Genomic DNA, 21,609 nt, shown 5'->3' with positions numbered 1-21,609 from the left:
GTTCAATAGTTGGAATTTAAAAGACTAATTTAAACTTTCAATATTCTCAATTAATTTAGAAAAAAAAAATAATATTGTCGATGAAAATCATTCAATTTAATTGTTTGTTCAAATAATTTCCAAGACATGTTATTCAAAATTACTTGATGGTTTATAAATTTGAAAATTCATTTGAGTTCTTGATGCATTAAATTTTAAATCTTAATTTGATAAAAAATATTTGGCTTATTATGAATATGAAAAAATTAGTGATATTATAATTTAACGACAATAGAAAGTTATTTTATAATTTAAATAAATTCGGTCAATTAAAAAACTGTAATTGTGCTTGTTTTAAAATAGAGTAATTATGTGTGAGTTGAAGAAAATTTACTTGAAAAATTTATAAAATATTCAAAAGTTTTATATATTCTGAATCAGTAGTAAAAACTTTTTTGGACTTAGGAAGTTAGTGGATGGAAAAAAAAAATATTTTTTTTTGTATTTTGTAAATTTGATTAATTTAAATCGATTCCATGAAAATTTTTCGGAATATTTGACGTTTCTTCGTCGAGTTAATAATAAGTAAGAATTCGATTTTTGAAATCAATCTTATTGTTCATGAATTGATTGTAGGAATATGACATTAGCATGTGGATTTTAATCTTGTTTACATACTATATATGATAAAGAATTACTTTTGGATATATAGAATCTAAATCGAAGAAAATACTTCTTTCTTTATTCAAGAGTTACTTGCTTGTGATTGGATAATTTGTCTGTCGATATTTAATATATGGCGGATGAATTTATTTGATTTAAAGTATCGTTGAAAAAATAATAAATAATAAATAGAGAAGAAAAAAGTCTGGGTAGAAAGAATAAAACAGGAAATATTAAAGTTTCAACTAAAAATGTCAGGATTTTATTAAATTATTGAGCTAAAAGTACATCTCAAACTGTAAAATTTACTACGAAGAATTTTATTTAATACAATATTTATTTGAAACTGGAATTCCTACAAAATCTTCAATTTTTCATTCTAAGGTCCGCTTTACTATATGAAACTATAATTTTTCCTTTTTTTTCCGTGCACAGTAAGAATAAGATTTCTTATCACAAAAGAATTCTGCGTCATGAATTGAAAACAAAAATTTTTTCGGGAGATAAAAAATTTCTTGTGCCAAATTTATGCCAATTTTCTGTGTGTGAAATTTATTTTTATCAAATTTGTAATTGTCTGATTTTGGTTTCGTTGCTAAATTGCCTATTTTATTTTTATTGAGCAGTATTATTTTTTTAAATTATACCCGGGGCAAAAATCAATTATTGTTAATTTTCATAATTACAAAAAAAAAATCATGGACCTGAAGATCGGAACGTTTTTCGTGCAACGAAAAAAGAAAAGTTGGAAAATCAATTTCTATTGGATGACTAGATTTCTGAAATGCCAGGCGAAAATCTTAGACCTTCCCCAATTTCCGGACTACCCCTTCAGTAGTCGAATTACATAAATTTTAGTCATTTTAGTTGCGCGAAAAACGTTCTGAGCTTCAGGTACGTTAAATATTTTTGAAATGATTAACTCTTTATTTTCTTTGTGAGAAATTGAATGAATTATTTCAAAGTGTTGATAATTAAGTCCGAGGTTCAGATTAAAGAGTTATTTAAATAATCTGTAGAGTGACTTTTTTGATGTTGTTTACTATTCAATTTTTAAATCGTTGACTTTTTTTACTTTAATACCATTGTCTGCTTTAACTACTTGTTTTATAATTTTACTAAAAAAAACTCGAACTTTGACGTTAATCCCCTATGAGAGGGTTAATCTCTGCAACGCAGCCCAGAGCTGGCACTTTACTAGTGTAGTTTAGGGAGTAGTATAGAACTACGATAGTACACTACTACTGTACTAGGTTCAAGCTTTAATTCTGGGATTACAGTTCAACTTAAGCTGCATAGACATTCGTTGGGTTGCGCTTTTATGTATCTCACAACTGCTGATAATTTACTTCCTTATGTAAAATATCTCTTTTATGTAATATCTTTTTTTTTACTTATAATCTCTACACTATTTACGAGATCTTCATTCAAAATAAAAAATTAAATTCTATTCAATATTTATTGTTACAAATTTAAAATTTTAAAATCTATCAATTTTTTTTATGTTATTTACTCAATTATCAAATGCATGAATTATTTATTAATTTAAAATTTAATTCAATCCTCAATAATTTTTTTTTTATTAATGAAATTATTTTATAAATAAATTAATTTACTAAAACTAAAAATATTTATATAATTAATTACTTTCATTTAAATTAACTGATAAATAAAGTAAAATAATAAAATTATTTTCATATTAGAATAATTTAATTATCAAATAGTGACTTAGTTAATTAAACCGCTTATCAAAATTAATTAATCTCATATCTAAATATCAATTAAATTTTTTTTTCTAATAATTATATCCACGAATTATTAATTAACTAATCTAATTATCTAACTACATAAAAAACTATTTAATTATAAGAATAGACAAAAATTAAATTCTCTAATCGACAATTAAAAAAAAATATTCAATTTTTTGCCGCTAAATTTTTTAGTAATAAAAACAATCGATCGAAATTAGTAATATAAAGAACAAAATACATTGCTTGATTACCCCAAAGAATAAGTAGAAATGAATATTTAATAAAATAAAAAAAATTTTATTATGTATCACAGTACGTATGATATTTATCTAACATATCACAAGACAAATTAATTATTAAATATCTCAATACTTGATTAAGTGTTACAACACGTTATGCTTGATATAACACGTTGATGATGACAACAGAGAGTAACTAGATCGCGCCCCGAATACATTTACAAGACAAGAAATAAAGTGAGAAGGTTGTGTAGTACCACGTCGCACGAACTCCCAACCCCTACTGAGCGGCAACCCCGATCCTACTGGCACCCCTGTGTTTCATACTCTTCGACCACTAACACGCATACCCACCTCTACATCTACTACTTACTCTACATATACAATGACATATACATCTATATTTGTTATATATAGAAAGGGTATATCACTAAAACGCGATTGTCTACTTACTCAAGACGTTACTTTATAAGTCACCCCCTTTATTTTCACCACAATATCTATATATATATACATATATATATTTATTGGCTATCCTTACACATGAAGACTTGAATCCTTTTATTCACCTACATACGAGTTACAATCATTTGTTTGTTTAGTATATGTATATATGTATACATATATTTTTATATATATACCCGAGTCAAAATTAAAACACTAATTCGAGCCTCAAAAACCTCATTTCTTTTGATGTTGTACCTACCGCTGAATGTGAAATACTATTTTGACCCTCACTATACTCAAAATAGGGTATGGAGGCCGAAATTCGTGTTTTAGAATAATATTTTCAACCTCCAAAACCTAAGATCGCTTTAAAACCCTATTTTTCGGTACTTCAGCCTACTAAGAGTATAAGTAGGTTAATTTTACGATTTCATGGAACATAGAATTTCGTCAATCTACAATTGTTGATCAACAATGTAAGGAAAAACATATAAAAAATATGTTTTTTACATAAACTTTTTATATTTCTTTTTCTATGTTGTTGATTAACAGAAAAACATATTTTTATATAATTTTTTGATATTTTGATAATTATATTTTTTATAAATTTAAAATATATTACGAATATATTTTTTTATCTCACCATACCTATATTTTTGTTATATTTACAAATATATTTTTATACATGTATTTTTTATATATTCTAAGATATATTTTTAATACATTTTTGAATATGAAAGATATATATTTTTTCTATAAATTTTTTTCATGGGGGTACATGGCCATATATAGAGCCTATATATTTTTTAAATAATTTTATACATAACTATATAACCAAAATTACACATATCACAATTACTTACACGCAGGATTATATAGCACACGAAAAAAAAATAAGAAATTTTTTTGTTATTACTAATAATAGATTTTCAATTATATTTTGCTGTTTCAAAAGTGAGTTATTCTTACAATCTCATATAGCACAAGTAAACTTAGCAGTCACTGTCGGTAGCGTAGCCTAGTCGTTAAAGCGTCGGTCTTTCGTTCGTTAGGTCCCGGGTTCGAATCCCACTGAATCGTGTGCGTTCGGTTGATATTTATAGCGTTTTTTCCCTAAATTAAAAATTTCTACTCGGTTAGAAATTAATATGATCGAAAATCTGATGCATCATCAAAAAAAAAAAAAAAAAAAATACAGAAATGGCTCAATTTTCGCGTCTTCTCTTTCTAAAGTAATTTGATAATTTTAGTTATATTTTGTTCAAATTTCTGAAAATTATAATTAATAAATAAAAAAATAATTTTTAAATTTTAAATTTTTCCCGCTCCCGGCAGCCATTTTGATTTCCATTCCTTCTCCTTTCCCTTCTTTCCCCGCACCTGATTCAAATTGTAGGCTTTGGAGGGTCATTTTAGGGTTCTGTAATACTAATTTCAGCCTAAACTTGGTAAAAGCGGACAAAAATACCAAGTTTAGGCTGAAATTAAGGTTTCGTTGTACAGCTTGGGCTTATCTAAAAAACTAATTTCAGCCTCCTTACCCTCGAGTAGAATTTGGAGGCTGAATCTAGTTTTTTAATTTTGACTCGGGTAGTGAAAAAAGTTTTCAGTGTTCTATACAACTCCTGTCGCTAAACCCTAGCCAAGTTCACTGACTTTACGACCTAGTACACGTTTTAATTTTGTCTTTTCAAAATACGGTAATACAAATTATACTTTTTTTAAAAAAATTTTTTTTTCCATAATTTAACAATTCGTCATTGTCTATTCTACTGTAAAATATATTTCTAATATTATTATAAAATTTCCATAAAGAAAATAACGAATTATGTATTTGACAGAAAGTTTTAGTAACTTTATAATAACAGGTGAAATATAAATATTTAAAATTTCAAACATAGTTTTATAAATAAATGTAGGTAATAAAAAAAGGTTATAAATAAAAAACTGAAGAATATCTATTTTAAAAACTTTTTCTTTCAATACTGTAAAAAAAATTTTGTTTTCATTAAACATTTTAACTTTTATTCATTACTTTAAATGAAGTAACGGTATGTTTGATATGTAAAAAAGGAAAAAAAAAAAAATGTAAATTCAAGTCGGAATGTCTGTGGTAGACGACTTTAGAAATTACACGATGCGAAATGGTAAAACAAGAGTATCAAAGTAATACCCGGTTAAGATGGTGTGCGCGACGCCCGGATGGCGCGTTGCATTCATGCTCGGCACCCCACCAACCCCGTCGACTATTCTGGCGTCCCGACGCCGGGTGCATCGGCACCACCGCGTAATATATACATATATACCTAATCGCACGATACTCCAATGCGAATACACACCACTCGGTGCTTATGTACAGTACTTACATACATACATACCTTCACAGACATACATACATACATTCAGTTAACTGTATAGGTAGATATTGTAGTATATAGTAGAGAGTAGAGAGTAATGCCCGTGAGCCCGTATCGACCTACGCTCGACCCGTATTCCCGCCATGGACCCTCTTTTTCGTTTATCTCTGCGTATATCACCACACCGCAGTTATAAGCACGGGCCCTTTACTTGCGGTTCTCTTCTACTGTACTAGATACACTCCTTTATTCAAATCTACTTAATCTACTATATTAATTTACTAATTTAATTATTTTATGTCATTAGTAAAAGTCAATATTTTAAACTTTATAATAATCAACTTAATTTCATATGCGCTAAAATTTTAATTGTCAATGCTTATAAAATTATTTTAATTATTACAACTTTACAATTATATAATATAACACCTAAAGTTTATTAAAATAAATATTTTTTTTTTTATAAAAAACTTTTTGAAAAAATTAATCAGTGCACACGTTTCTATTGTTTCGTCTCCGTTTTAATTTGACGTTTTTTTTTATCTCGTTATTTTAATTTTTTTTTTTTCTATTTATTAAACTTTTTTTTTCATAAAAAAAAATTTGCGATTAATTGAAATTTGATTGGAGTAGTTAAAATAATTAAGTTTTTGTTTTTAAATTTAATAATTGATAAATTTTAATTAAAAATTTATTAAATTTTATAAATAAATAAAAAAATAATAAATTATTTTTTAAATATGAGTGTAAATGTAGCAGACATTAGACAAATTTTAAATTATAAATAAATAGAGTAAACAATTAAAAAATAATAATTATAAAAAATGCACGTATTAATTTCAAAATTTTCTAAACGCGGATTTTTTAAAAATTTTAATTTATTAATTATTTACTTTATTTATTTATTATTTTAAATTTGTCTGATGTCTGCTACATTCACATCAATTTTTTAAATATATACATATTATGCATATATTTTAAAAATAAAATACCACATTTAAATAATGAAGAAATACATTTGTCAAGTTGGAGTTTAAATAGATCAGTCGCTCATTGTCTAGGTCACTTGTATGATCTCATAAGACAACATGAGTTAAACAGCTTAAAAAGAACGAAAAAAAAAACCACTAAAAGACTAAATAAAAATTAATATAAATGAAATAAATTTTTTGTATATATATTAATATCCTAATATCACAAATATTAAAATAATGTAATTCAGCATTAAAATGACACTTTCACTTGATCAATGAAAATACTATTTTTAAAAACACGTAGAGTAGTAAAAAAAATATTTAAATTACTGTTCTCACGAGCACGTTAGTCGTCAGACGTACGACACGCGACTGACTCGTATTACATCGCGACTAGTGTCGCGGTGTATTGCCTACACTATATAACCCATATGATACACACGCAACATACAATACTAATATATTATATCGTTTATATTTGTATAGGAAAGTAAATAATAATAAGTATAAACATAGCACTATTATATCAAGTACGTAAAAACTAAGTGTGTAAACATAATTTGAATAATTCTATCTACTTGTCGTGATAATTTTTTTTATGTTTTTCAAGGTCTATTATTATATATATAATATAAATCTATCTGAAATAATATTTAAACCATTATTTATTAATATTTATCATTGAGTTTTATAACTGTGAATTTAAATAATTAATCGTAGTTATTCATGTTATTTAAATATTTTTATTATTTTATTCAAATATTATGTTCCGTTTGTGTCTAGTTTGATATAGATTTATTGCTATTTTATTTTGTCAGTCGATATTATCACGCGATTATTCATCCGATAGACGCTCGGATATCCAAAGCCGATAAGGTCGTTATTTTATATACCCTTCAGTCTCGTCGGATATCAAGTAGGATTATCCCTTTCATTTATTTGCTTACGTTATCGACAGGGCTTAATTTATATGCATAAACTTTATAAGATAGATAACGAATTAAACTAAAGTTTACATAAAACAATACATATTAATGGACTGTGGTGTAAAATTTAGCTTAACTGCACTGTAAAAAATTTTTGGACCCGGTATAGTGTAAATACCTCAATGTAAAAATTTTGGTGTGAAAATTACACTAAATTCGGTGTTAAATTTAGGCGGTGTGAATTAAAAATTTTTACACCGCCAAACGTGTAAATGTATAATTCATGATAATTTTGCGTTAAGAAAATTAATTATAAAAATATTAAAATGTTCAAAATACTAGTTTATATTTAAATTAAATTAATGTAGTTATTGATTACCCATACAAAAAAAAAAGAATCGGCCCATTACTGGGTCGTGAATGGCTGTCAATTTTCAAGCATCGCCCGAAGATCGACTAAATATCGGATGATGACGGTATGCCAAGCATTGGCCAATCGTGGCAATCTATCATCGGCCAAAGCTTGGTATCAAGAGCACTCGATCAAACCGTTGGCCAACGAACGGCGGTTCATTGTGCGCCGTTTTTATAAGCAAAAAGACGGCTGCCAACGATTCACCATGCACGGGCCAGTATAGTAAGCCATTTATTGGCCAATCATTGCAAACCAGGCATCGGTCGATCTATGGGAAAATTTCGAAGCTCGGTGACTTTGTATGGGTAAGTAGTTAAAAATATTCAATGATCGTTTGTTGCTCATTAATCAAAATTACAACTAGTAACATGGAATGGTGTAAAAAAAAGTAGATTACACCGTGTTGAAACTACACACAGAGGAAAATTTACACCAAGAGAATTTTACACCGTTATTTTATACTACACGACTGTGTAAAGTTCTCCGGGTCGATTTGCAAACCGAAATTTTTCACAGTGTGGTTAATAAGAAAATTTATAGTTTCCCAAGCAGCACAAAAAAAAATTGTTGACTTTTTGCTAAATTCAAGTCAACAATTGATTACAAGATAACAAATTGTTGCCCTAAATTTAACAAAAAGTCAACAATTTTTTTTTGTGCCGCTTGAGTTATAGATATTTCAAGAAACCCCAAAAAAAATTCGTTCGAAAATTGTTCCAAAAAGGTTTATAACCGTGAACTTCCAAATTTGAGACGATTTTGAACTTTGCTTTGATCATTTTTGGAACTTTAAAAACATTCAAGCGTAAAAAACATTTTTAACGGAATACTTTTCAGGCACGTTTTTCTCAATTCTTTTAACCAAAAATAATTTAACTTTAAAATTTTGCTGGAATAAAGGGGTAACGTCAACCGATTTTCGATTCCATTTAATTTACGGACAAACACTGGATACCTAAAGTTAGAGTCTTTAGCGTTTTTTAAAACCTTATCAGAGGGCTAAAAATTTCGCATTTTCGAAAATTCTACCTTATCTCCGAGAAAAATTGTTTTAAAATTCTCATTACTCTACGAGTGCAACAAAGAGAGTCTCGTTTATTTTTTTCTAAGTGTAAGAAAGAGGTCCGGTGGCGTTTCCCCTTAAGATCAGGAAAAAAAAAAGACTTTAAAATCAATTATGAACGTTTTTTAACTCTTTGTAAAAACTTTTTGAGAACGAGGTCAGAAAATTGAAATTTCGTGACTTGAATTTTTTAGAATTTCCAAAAATGATCAAATCAATGTTCAGAATTCTCTCAAATTTGAAAGTTCATTGTTATGAACTTTTTTGGAGCATTTTTGGAAGAATCATTTTGTATAAAAATTTAAAATGACGCTAAAATAAAAACGATTGTTTAAAAAATTTTTTTTATGCTAGAAAAAAATTTTTTAAACGAAAAAAAAAAATGACCGAAAAATTATTTCATTGGATGAAAAAACAATTATAATCAATTTTTCTTGATCTGTTTTTTTTTTTCTCAAATTTAATTTAGTGGAAATAAAAAAAAAAAATAGTAAATTATTATTTGTAATAAGTGAGGATTAGTAAAAAAAAAAAAAAAATGATAATAATTAAAATAAATAGGACGTTGAATAAAGTAAATAGAGTAGGTGTGAAATGTATATAACGGAACAAGTTTCAATATATATATATAACAACTGGCATCGATATCAAGTTTTGTCAGTAACAATTATGTCATTTCTGTTTGCTGTTACAATAATTAATTGTTGCTATACTATACACGAACAATTCAAACAGTGAATCGTAAATTGTTGGAAAATGAGAACAAAAAATATGAATAATTAAAATAATGGATTAAAAGTATAATAATTTATGATAAAATAATATAATCGTAGAAAAAAGGGTACAATCGAAGTTTTAATCTTTGCAAGAAAATTAAAAAAAAAATTTAATCGAATAAAGATGACAAAAAGCTTTGTGTATATTAAGAACGTCGTGACGTTTTAATTATTATTTGTAATTAGTCTTGTTGATGTTTTTTGCTGTTTTATTTATTTACTTTTTTTTTTCTTTTACGCAATTCATTATTGTGACGCCGTAATAGTTGTAGCGGGTGGATACGTATACAGTTGAAAAAAAAAGAGGTTGCTTGACGCTAACGGAAATACTTAATATGTAAATCCGATGTAATCAGTAGTTTGTAGTACCTTAAATTGAGTTCGTGATATTTGATTAAAATTTTTTTTCACAACTTTTTTCAAAAGCGAAAAAATATAGGTCGATTGTTATTGAGATTTAAAGTACTTTTCATAATTAAATAATTACTTTATTAAATTATTTTAATTGTAGGGAAAAGGGGGGCAAAAGGGGTAGGGTAGGCAAAACGGGGTAACCCCAAAATTTGATAAAAAAAAATTATATATTTTTAATGGTTTTTAAACATTCCAAAATCACTTTTGTAAATATAATTAATAAAAATCATTTGTCAGTTGAAAAATATTAATGACGTTTGTTTTATGATAAAAACTATTAAAAATTTTTTTTTTTCTTTTGTATCCAATAAACATGTAAAATATAATTTTTCTTCATGTAAATTACTTACAAAAAAATTCAACTTAATCAAATTCGTTTAAAATCCAGAAATTTTTTTTTTTACCTTTTTTAGGGGGTACCCCACTTTGCCCGCAGAAATAAAAATTTTTTTTTTTCAACGGTAACTGAAAATTTCTTCTATTTACTTTGAATATCATTAAAAAAAAAAAGATTTAGCGTATTTGAGTCCTCGAAAACTTGGTATTTCCTTAAGTACCCCCCTTTGCCCCTCCCTCCTCTATAATTAAAAGAAATTTAGTGTAAGAAATTATTTTTTATTTTATCTGCCACAAAAGTTTTAATCTGCTCAAAATTATTCCTATCAATCGATATAGTAATTTGAATAACATATTTCTAATAAAATAAAAATGCGAAAAAAAAAATTTAAGATAACATTAATTATATATCCCTCTTTACTTACTCAGTATTCGTCACATATAAATGATTATAAAATTAAAAAAAAAAAACACACATATGGCGATAATCTATACAATTGAATTGTATAATTTACTTTTATATTATTATTTTTTTTATAAAATATCTAAATTACCGCCAGCATCACTTACACTGGCATCGGTACCAGTACCAGCATTGGAATTTGTATGACAAACAGAGCTATGAACGTACAAATATAGAATATGTGCTACTGTGATTGCTGATTCGAGGCTTTTCAGCCAAAGTGAATGGATGCAAGTGTGAGGCAAGAAGATAGTGACGTACTAACTCACTATATATGGCTAAATCAGTACCTTGCACCAATACACTGATATCTTTATATACGTATATACATAGTTAAAGATGAACCTGGATGAATAGTTAGTAAAATTGAACATGAAACCCACGATGACTGATGAGTAGAATCTATGTCTTAAGACTATTTACAATTGTATGCTGTCTCTGATGTATGATGAATAATAAGAGATGATCATATTGAGTGTTTAGTTCTTCTGCTTTCTCAAGTATACACTTAACCTCCTTTCAGTATGTATCTGTTCCCTTTTCCAGCTCAGCTCTATTATACAATCTACAATATTCCTTATGCTCCCAATAGTCTAAAGTACCTGAAGTTGACTGAGATACGTCTTAAATATGTATATATGTATCTATGCAGTTTCATGTATACAAATATATATTGAATAGTTCAAGTTTGAAATTTACCCTTAAGGCAGTTAGATAAATTTGACTGCAGTACTGATTGTGAGTGCGCAAACCATTTACCTAGATATCTGTTGTCCTTAATGTCGAATCCAAGTACACTTGTAAAGATTTCCGATTTAAACGACAAATGGAATCACTCCCAAGGGATAAGATACTGTGAAATAAAATTAATCACTCGGGCAGACTATCAATAAAATAAGTTCTGTACAGCTGTTTGAAAAAAATAAAAAAATTTAAAAAACGAATCGTTTGATAAAAAAGCTACACTGTAAAAAGAGCGGTGTTAAAAATGGACTCATTTTAACTCCACCCGGTGTTAAAATAAAATTACACCGGTGTAGGAGGAGTAATTCACCGGTGTTAAAAATACCGGTGTTAAATCAGGGTAACCGGTGTAAAAGCGGAGTAAAAGCGGGGTAACCGGTGTAAAAACGGAGTAATATCGGTGTAAAAGCGGGGTAACCGGTGTAAAAGCGGGGTAAATTGCGTCCGCTTGGAGTATTAACTTTAAAGATTATAAAACACAAGAAATGTCAGTTCTCTATGAAAATTAATAAAGAATATTATTTATTAACAAGTACAGTGATCGAGTAAGTAAAAATATTCACAAAGTAAAATATTTTAACATCGGTAAAGAATATCTACACCGGCGGCGGCGTTATTTTAACACCGGTCTAGAATATTTACACCGGCAGCGGTGTTATTTTAACACCGGAGAATTTTTTTTAACACCGGTACAGAATATTTACACCGGCAGCGGCGTTATTTTCACACCGCTTTCGGGGGTAAATTTAACACCGATAATTTTAACACCTACACAGATAGGACTTACCCCGGTGATTTTTTACAGTGTAATAATATTGTGTTGTTTTGAAAATAAACTTGAATATTCATTTATTTTAGTTTTTTGTGGAAATGAAAATTTAGTACTGATGATATGAAAATTTATTTAGTCAATTGTGCGCAATACACTAGAAAGAATGAAATGAAAGATGTATTTTATTTGTTTAGTTTATTTTCAAACTTTACAAAATTTTTGAATAAATCTGGGTTAATTAGAAATTTTTGTTGTTTAAAAAGTTATTGAGAAAAGCCGTTATGATTGTGAATGTGAAAATTACAATTATACATATAGATGAGTGGATTTGATTTAGTTATTTATGCATTGAGGCGATTGTCCGGTCTCACTTTAAATTCGTTACATTTAATGGGAAAAATAGTTCACGTCGATACAGTTTCGTTGGTACAAAAGGAATAAATAATAATATCAAATATATAGATATATTCAAAGTATGTAGATAAAAAAATATGGGTAGAGTATATTGTGTCAGAGATATCGCGATCCTGCTATATTTGCAGTTCAGTTTATTGTCCACATTTATAAAATAAATTTTACTCTCGTAATTAGATATTTTTTTTTTTTTTGTATGACTCTTTATCTCGTTAACTGAACCTATTGTTGTTTATATTTAAATATCCTATTAAAATTTATTTATTCAAATGAAATAACGATGCATTAAAAATGTTTTTTTTTGTGACGTCAATTTATTTGAATTAAATATATAATTATTGATTTTTAACGTAAATGTTTTCGTCATAAGTGAATAAATTCTTTATATGGTAAGACTCCATAAACGGATTTAGAGCCACACGGTTGAGTAGTAAGTAAATTTGAAACCACACGCCTCACTCGTAAGTGGATTTAAATCCGCAGGTTTGACTTGTAAGTAAATTAGTACGTACAATGCGTAGTTCGTGAGTGAATATACTTTGGTCGTATATTTACAGGCTAATTATAAATAAATTGTTATTCATTTTACTTACAAATAATTACATTTTTTAATTTCACGAGGAGATTATACTAAAAAATTTTCGGAATGAACGCGGATTAAATCCGGAGTGAATGCGGAGCGGATGGCTGTGTATTTTATTTAATCCCCTTGGAGTGAAATTCGCTTAGAATTGGAGTTTATTTCAGTATCGAATCTCCGAATCGGAGTGAATTCGGATTTAAATAAAATATGTGATCACTCCGAATTTACTCCCGATTTTTTACAGTGTGTAGGGTCAAGATATGAAGAAAATTCGTTTTTTAAATTTTTTTTCAAATGGGTAAAATATTTTTGTCGAATTTTTTATAGACTGTGATTTATTAATTTATAGAATTATTTTTCTTTTGATTTATGGAACTTGAAAAGTATAAGGAATTAATTTAAAAAAAAAAATCAACAAATTCCGGTCTTTCATACTAGAGAAATAAATTTTTTAACAAAAAACGCGTTAATTTTTATGAAAATAGTTTCAAAAATGTATAAATAAGTTTTAAATTTACAAAGAAATTGCATTAAATTTAAAATAACATTGTAATTCTTAATGACAATTGCATTTTAAAATTTATATTCATAAAAGTTTTATTAAAGCTCAACATCCGTTTCTGAAAGTTAAGATAGAAATTTCTAACAATATGAGTAACTAAAAACTTTTCGAGCAATTACTCGAATTTTGTTCTGTTAAATTAATGAAAAATAATTATCACGGAATGAAACACTAATTTTATATTTTTTTAAATTTCAGACTTTAAACAAAGCCATAAAATTTTGATATAAGAAACTATTAGAAAAAAGACATTTAATTATAATTGATTTTAATCAAAGAAAAAAACTTATTTATCAGATACTTTTGTCTTTTAACTTTTTAACTACACATCAAAAATTAACTTGATCTTAAGAAAATTAGCTCGAATCAAGAAAATTTTTTTCCTTGAATCGGTAGCCTTGATTCCAGATTTTTTATCTTTTCTTTAATTAATAAATGTATATATTTAACCTAAAGGAACTTTTTTTTAAATTTGCGATCGTGTCTCAAACTACGAACATGATTTTACTGTATACAAAAACTAAATAAATCGTGTTAGATGTCAGCATATTTTTTATTACAGTACTACTTATGCAATAAAATCCGTAAAAGTTAACGTATATAATTCTTATATTTATTTACCCTTCTCAGTTCACGTATATAAATAAATATATACTACACACATGTCAGTGAACTATATAGCTTCACAGTATGTGCGTTTATACGGTCATTTATTAATCCACCCCTTGGCTAAGAGCCCAAGGGTTAATCTACCCAGGGTAAGAATCTATGTATAGTCAGACAGACATGCTAGAGATTCATACATCACAACACATACAATGAATGGAAAAAAAAAAAAATACTGAGCACAATGAACGTTTGAATGAAGCATCGAACCCTTGACCTAAACATATACCCAGGCTTAAACATATATATGGAATTTTTTTTACCCCAAGGTCGCAATATTTTTCTCAGCTAAAAAGCAGAAATCAGATAAAAACTAAAAGATTCAAAGGTCTTTTATATCAATCGAAATTTTTTTTCTTTCCAATACTTTTAATCTATTTTTTAAATTTCCTGAACATTTTTAAAAAAAGAGTAAGAAAATGTTCATAAACATCAAACGTCTTTTAATCATTTCACGGCTTCATTTAGAAGATTATTTAAAAATCTTTCCACATCTTTCTGTCACTTCTAAGCCAGAATTTTTTAACTTTCTTTCGTCTCATTTTAGAGTTTATATCAAAGTTACAGTTCTTAATAGACACGAGTAATACCGTATTGACAAATGAGTGATTTTAAATGTAAAAGTAAAAATTTAGTATACAATTTTTTATCAATAATTCAAGTTGTTTCAATAAAATGATATTATGTATACCTATACATACAACTATACCATTAAATAAATAATAAATATAATATATAAAGATAAATATTATGAGCTAAAGAAATATTGACATAGATTGAACATAAATTCAGCGTACGTATTTTATCACTTTTATCTTTTACTTATTCTTTACATAGTTATTTTCTGTCACAGCGAATTTATTTCAAAGAATGTGCATACAAAGAAGCCAACTCTTTGGTTTGGTTGTATATAACATTGGAAAAGAAGATTCTTTTTGTTTATTTCAAAGTAATAAGACGTTAAAAGTATATTTAAAAAAAATGAAAAGTAAAAAAAAAATAAAGCGATGAAAACAAAAAATAAGTAAGGAAATAAAAAAAAAATGAAAATAATTTTAAAAGGAACATTGCGAAGGGGTCGAGGGCACTCTATTGCAAAAAATCGATACTTACTTTCGAATGCAGGCCATCTGTGACGCAATTCGCGATACACATGTCCATTGTGATGCAAGATCGTTTGAAAGAAAGGAAGGATTCAAAGGAAGTAATTACCCTGTCGTCTACCAGCCATCAAGTGTTGGAATGAATAGTTACATTAGCGAAATTGAAATAAAATTGTAAGGTGACTATAAAAAGTAAAACCAAAAATGGGTATGAGAATAATAATGTACATAGAAAAAATTTATAGATGATATTTATGAGTGAAAAAATATAATAGTAAGGGCTTGAAAAAAAAATATATATATCAGATGGATAGTCAACCTCGCACTTGTTCTCTTTTATCCGATACTTCCACTCAGTCAAGCGCGATCATGATCGATTGCACAACACAAAAGACCATGTATACAACTCACGTCTCGTTTCTGCGACCAACGTGAAACTCAAGGGTTAATTATAAAAGTGTCGTTGGATGAAAAGCATTTTTATACATTTTATTTACTATTTTTTTTAAGTCTATATTAAAGGACGAGAGTTTATATTTTTTATTCTATTAAATTTTGTTGTACTTTATTGACTTCTTATCAACTTTTTTATAACTCAAACATTTCATATAAACATTGAATGTTATTCAATTGATTCAATTTTTTATAAAAATTTTATTTATAGTATCAATCATTGACTAAATTACCCTAATAAAAAAAAGTTTATACAAGAATCTTCTATAGATTGGGTGCTCAATTTCAGAATTTAGTAACAGCTAATTAATTGTTTCAAAATCATCATATAAAAACAAATTTGTTTTGATAAGATTAAAACACTGTAAAAAATTACCGGGGTAAGTCCAAGCGGTGTAGGTGTTAAAATTATCGGTGTTAAATTTACCCCCGAAAGCGGTATGAAAATAATGCCGCCACCGGTGTAAATATTCTGTACCGGTGTTAAAATAACGCCGCCACCGGTGTAAATATTCTAGACCGGTGTTAAAATAACGCAGCCGCAGGTGCAGATATTCTTTACCGGTGTCAAAATATTTTACTTTGTGAATATTTTTATTTATACGATCACTATACTTGTTAATAAATGATATTTTTTATTAATTTTCATAAAGAACTGACATTTTTTGTGTTTTATAATCTTTAAAGTTAATACTCCAAGCGGACGCTATTTGCCCCGCTTTTACACTGGTTACCTCGCTTTTACACCGGTTTTACTCCGCTTTTACACCGGTTACCCCGCTTTAACACCGGTATTTTTAACACCGGTGTAATTTCATTTTTACACCGGGCGGAGTTAAAACGAGTCCACCCGGGTCAAAAATAAAACTTGATTCAGGCTCGCTTCGCCTTATTTTCTTTTGAAGTTATGGATTTGCCGACGATTTTTTGATAAGATCTCGACTTTTTCGACTTAAATTTAATTTTTTTCAACTTTTTTAACTTTTTTCATCTTAGTTTCAACTTATTCGTCTTTACTTTGAGCACGATAGTCATTCACATTACTTTTGACTTGCTAAACCAAGTCGAAAAAAAGTCATTTATTCGTCTTACTTTCGCCTTAATATATAAAAATTAATTCACCTTAGTTCTGACTTTTTCGACTTGTAATTTAAGTCGAATAAGTCTACATCAAGTCAGTTTTGAATTGATTGAGACTTTTTCGCCTTACATTTTAAGTCGAATAAGTCTAAACCAAGTCAATTTCGACTTGATCTTGACTTTTTCGTCTTAAAATTTAAGTCGAATAAGTCTAAAGTAAGTCAATTTCGACTTGATTTCAACTTTTTCGTCTTAAATCGTGACTAAGTAAGCCAGTTAAGTCTAAACCAAGGCAAAAACTTAATGTATTTCATACCTCCGTAAAAAAAGTCGAGTTTGTATTGTGAAAAACGGCTCCAAATTTCGACTTGGTAAACCAAGTCTAAATCAAGTTTTATTTTTGACCCGGATATATATAAGAAATTAAAAATTCCATAATTTTAATAAAATAATACCAACAATTTTAAGAATACGGAGATAAATACTTTTATGATTATCTATTGTAATGATAAAGCCATAAGTAAATAAAACAATTTATTCATGTATATTAACATAAAGTAAGCACTGACGGTTTACTTTGAGCATAAAATAAGCTACTTTTAGTTGTTAAACTCGGGTATGGTAAAGCGAAGAATGTGAAATGTTGTTTTTTTCATCCTTCTCTTTGTTAGTATTATTATGATAATAAATTTTTTTTTTAATTTTTTATCAAGAAGACAAAAAATAAAAAATTTGTTGCTACCACAAAACTGCCTCGCGGCAATACGAGATATTGCAACAAAAGCCGAATAGAAATGAACAAAAAATATATATTAGTTGATGTGAAAAGTAGATGAAAAAAAAATATCAAGTAGAAAAGTAATAATGATTGTTACTTATTTTTCATTTTTGTTTTTTTTTTACTGGTAATTGAATTTTTAACATTAAAATTGAAATTTCATTTAGTTTGATTTTAAACAGAAAATAATTAAAATTTTTTTTTTATTTGTTTAAATAAATTTATATTTCTTTCTATAGACGTCAATATTTTAATTGAACTATTTCAATGTATTGTTCATATATTGAATATATTTTTTAATAGATAGATAATTTAATAATTTATATTTAGAAATAATACATTTTCAAAAATATCACATTCAAAAATGGATTTCGTTCAAAAAAAAAAATTTTTAAATCTAAAAAACTTATTTCCGTCCAATATATTATTTATATGTAAATTAGATGATATATACATGTTTATTTATAAATAAATCAGATATTGATTATATTGTATATCAATTTAAACTAATTTATATAGAACAATTTTAATCGATGTTACCAGTACTACTAAAATTAACTCTATGCGATTTACATATTTTATTCAAAATAAATTTATGAATCAAATTTCCATAGCTTACAATTTATAAATTAGTTATCGCTTTATATATTTCCGAAATTCGTGGACACGAATAATTTAATAGAAATACATTATTCATGTTTTCTATTTTGCTTACAAAGTATAAAAATTTTTTCATATTTTTTTAAATTTTATCACAGAATACGTAAAATGTACTATTTACTTAGCACTGAATTAAATTTAACTTTCCATCAATAAAAATTTTTTATGCAATAACCCCATGTTATGTTATATAAGAAAAGAATCAATTGAAGAAACGTAGGTATAAAATTATTAAATTTAAGTGCATCGCAGACTCTGAGGAAAATGAGATCAATCAATTATATACAGCATAGCTTTTCTCTTGACGCTTTTCAGATACCGTGTTACATTTCTCAGAAATCCATCTATATTGTTCGTAAGTTAAATGCACTCCATGTACATATTGAACTTTGCACTTGAAAGGGTATTGATTAAATTCTATTCATTTATTTTGTTAAACTTTAATTAATTAAATTTAAAACTTTATTGCCAATGATTCACCATTAATTTAGTAAAATAAAATAAACTTTTTTTTTTAATTTGTCATACTTTTATCTTAATATCAAAAGTCATCTGATAGATTTTTGAATAATTAAAAATTGACCTAAAATTGTTTTAAATTTTTTATTTATTTTAAAATTTTCTAATCCTGTCAAATGTCTAATGTCTGCACGGAAATAATTTTTGTATGAATATTGCCATGTTATTTATTCTAAAAATTAGTCTAAATCGAGTAATCTTGGGCCATTACGACTTTTTACTTTCGAATAACGAAATTTTACTCTTTCAGTGAGTAAAAATCAATCAGATTAATTTTTACTCACAATTGCGAGTAGAAATTACACCTAGCTGTTGTCTAAATAAATTCTCTCTAATTCAATTTTTACTAGTAGGTTATGATAAAAAGTTGATGATTCAATTTATAAAATTTATATTGAATTACAATAAAAATTACAATTAACAGGCTGAAATTTCCATAAAAAATCTAAAACCATCTAATTGCCTTAAAATTTGACTTAAAATAAATATTTTGAAAAAGAATAAAAAAAAAAATTAGTCATATTGTGTTGAAAAAGAAAAGATACAAATTTTTTTAAATTTTAAAATAAATATTAAGTTACAGAGAGATACAGAGATCGTCTTTTTTTCAAAGCCTAAATTTGTGTGCGTAACATCTAAGTTGTCGCGAGCAAAATAAAAGACATTTAATTGAAGTCGATATTAACCGAAGATTAACGGAGACTACTGAAATATTACTCTGCAGTTTAGAGTAAAAATTACTTCCATAGATGAGAAAATTTATTTGATTTATAGGCAGGTTTTCATTAAAAAGTTAATGGGTTTAAAAGAATGGAAGATTGGGGAGTAAAAATTAATCGCATGGAGTAAAAATTAATAGATTGAGATGAGATATTCACAATAATCGATTAAATATAAGACTTTTAAAAAATTACTCAGTAGTAGAGTAAAACATAGTCAAGCAACGTTAATATTTGGACAAAAAGTATTAAATTTAAAACGAAAAATACCAATTTTTTGCAACAGCCCAGGATTACTCGAAATTACAGAGTAATTTTTATCAAAAAATTATTTCCGTGTGGCAAGTGAAAATAAAATAGATATTTAATTAAATTAAAAAACTAAAAACTAACCTTATAGTCCAGGGCAGCACTCTGTTGCTGCCCTCAAAACTTATAGACCTCAGTTCGCCTTTAGAACGTAACCTCAACGGAGATCCTAGTGATACGCTGTTTCCGTACGGAAGACTTTTGACACTTTTCGCGTTTGGATTTGGCACAAGAGCGTACCGGCGCATCGGTGCGTTATCGCGCGCACATTGATTCGCTGTCCTTTTCAACGAACTCATATTTATTTTGTTCAGTATATTTTCAATCGACAAAAACTAACTCTCACCACTAACTCTATCCATATCAATTTAAACGTTATCCGATCAAACGAAAAAATAAAAAAAGTCAAGATAAAAATGAAAATTAATGAGACTATAAGTAATCACTTGTCAGTCCACAGTATAATTATCATAATTTTATCTTTATTAAATTGGCCTTGAGCCACAATATATCCACTGCAGTCTCACGTTTTGGCATTTTTCCGAATCTCTTGTACCACCTGGAGTAACAGGTAGTTGACTCTTCAGCAATGCGATAAAACGTTTCCTTTATCAACGACTACAATATCCGTTGAATTAAATAACTTTATAATTTTAATTATTAGTTCAAGGTTATTATCCATAGTTACTCAATTAAACGATATTTGATTAATAATTTCTCATATTCCGTAGCCTTCATTACAATACCCGATTCAAATTAAATATTCATATAAACTGATAAATCTGTACATCCGTTAAATCGTACATTTAGTAGATAAATCCGCACAGTGTTAGACTAAGACTCATAAGATTAATTTAACGTTTGGCTAAACTCACATCACAAATCAGTGTCTGCTCAACGCATTAAGTAGATACGATCCACGTTCTCAGAGACACTCGTAGACATTTCCAACGGATTAAAAGTCGTCATTGGTTAATCTACTTAACGCATTAAGCGTAAGTACAATCATCCCTTAGAGGGTAAACTGAACTAAATAAATAAAAATAATGATTTATTTATCCATTTATTTAAGCTCTAAAACATTTTAAATTCTGGGCGAAATACGTCGCTTGTAATTTTTAAATTTACGAATAACTTTTTTAATTATCAAATGCACAATCCGTGAACAGAAGAGTGGATGATGAGTCCAGAAGAGTCGCTCAGGAACTGAGTGCAGGTAGAAATACCGGGGGATAGACACATAGACTTGTATAATCGGCGTGGCACCTTCCACAAACTACAAACCCCACCAGCATCAAACCAACACCGTTAACCACCCCGTTAGCGCTTTCTACGTGCGTTTACCTTGAAGCTTGCTCCCCTTTTTATCTCGCTCTCGACAAGCACAGTACACATCTATACAGTAACATTGAACTAAACGTTATAGTTGAGAGAGAGAGTTGTA

General features: G+C 27.6%; 1 protein-coding gene across 8 annotated transcripts in view; it reads right to left on the bottom strand.

The window, feature by feature from the left end:
* The window catches only part of LOC130667830 (GTPase-activating Rap/Ran-GAP domain-like protein 3), a 36,991-nt gene extending 15,582 nt beyond the window's left edge, over positions 1–21,409 (bottom strand). Inside the window, exon 1 of one of the 8 annotated variants that reach the window (XM_057469692.1) lies at positions 20,250–21,409. In XM_057469692.1, coding sequence (XP_057325675.1) covers positions 20,250–20,464 — 215 coding nt within the window. In that variant the 5' untranslated portion in view covers positions 20,465–21,409. The other 7 variants (XM_057469693.1, XM_057469687.1, XM_057469688.1 and 4 more) reach the window with 7 other exon arrangements.
* Positions 21,410–21,609: the final 200 nt, after the last annotated feature.

Source organism: Microplitis mediator, chromosome 5 (assembly GCF_029852145.1).
Source record: "Microplitis mediator isolate UGA2020A chromosome 5, iyMicMedi2.1, whole genome shotgun sequence".
In the NCBI taxonomy this organism is placed as follows: Eukaryota; Metazoa; Arthropoda; class Insecta; order Hymenoptera; family Braconidae; genus Microplitis; species Microplitis mediator.
This window is presented reverse-complemented; position numbering and strand designations above follow the sequence as displayed.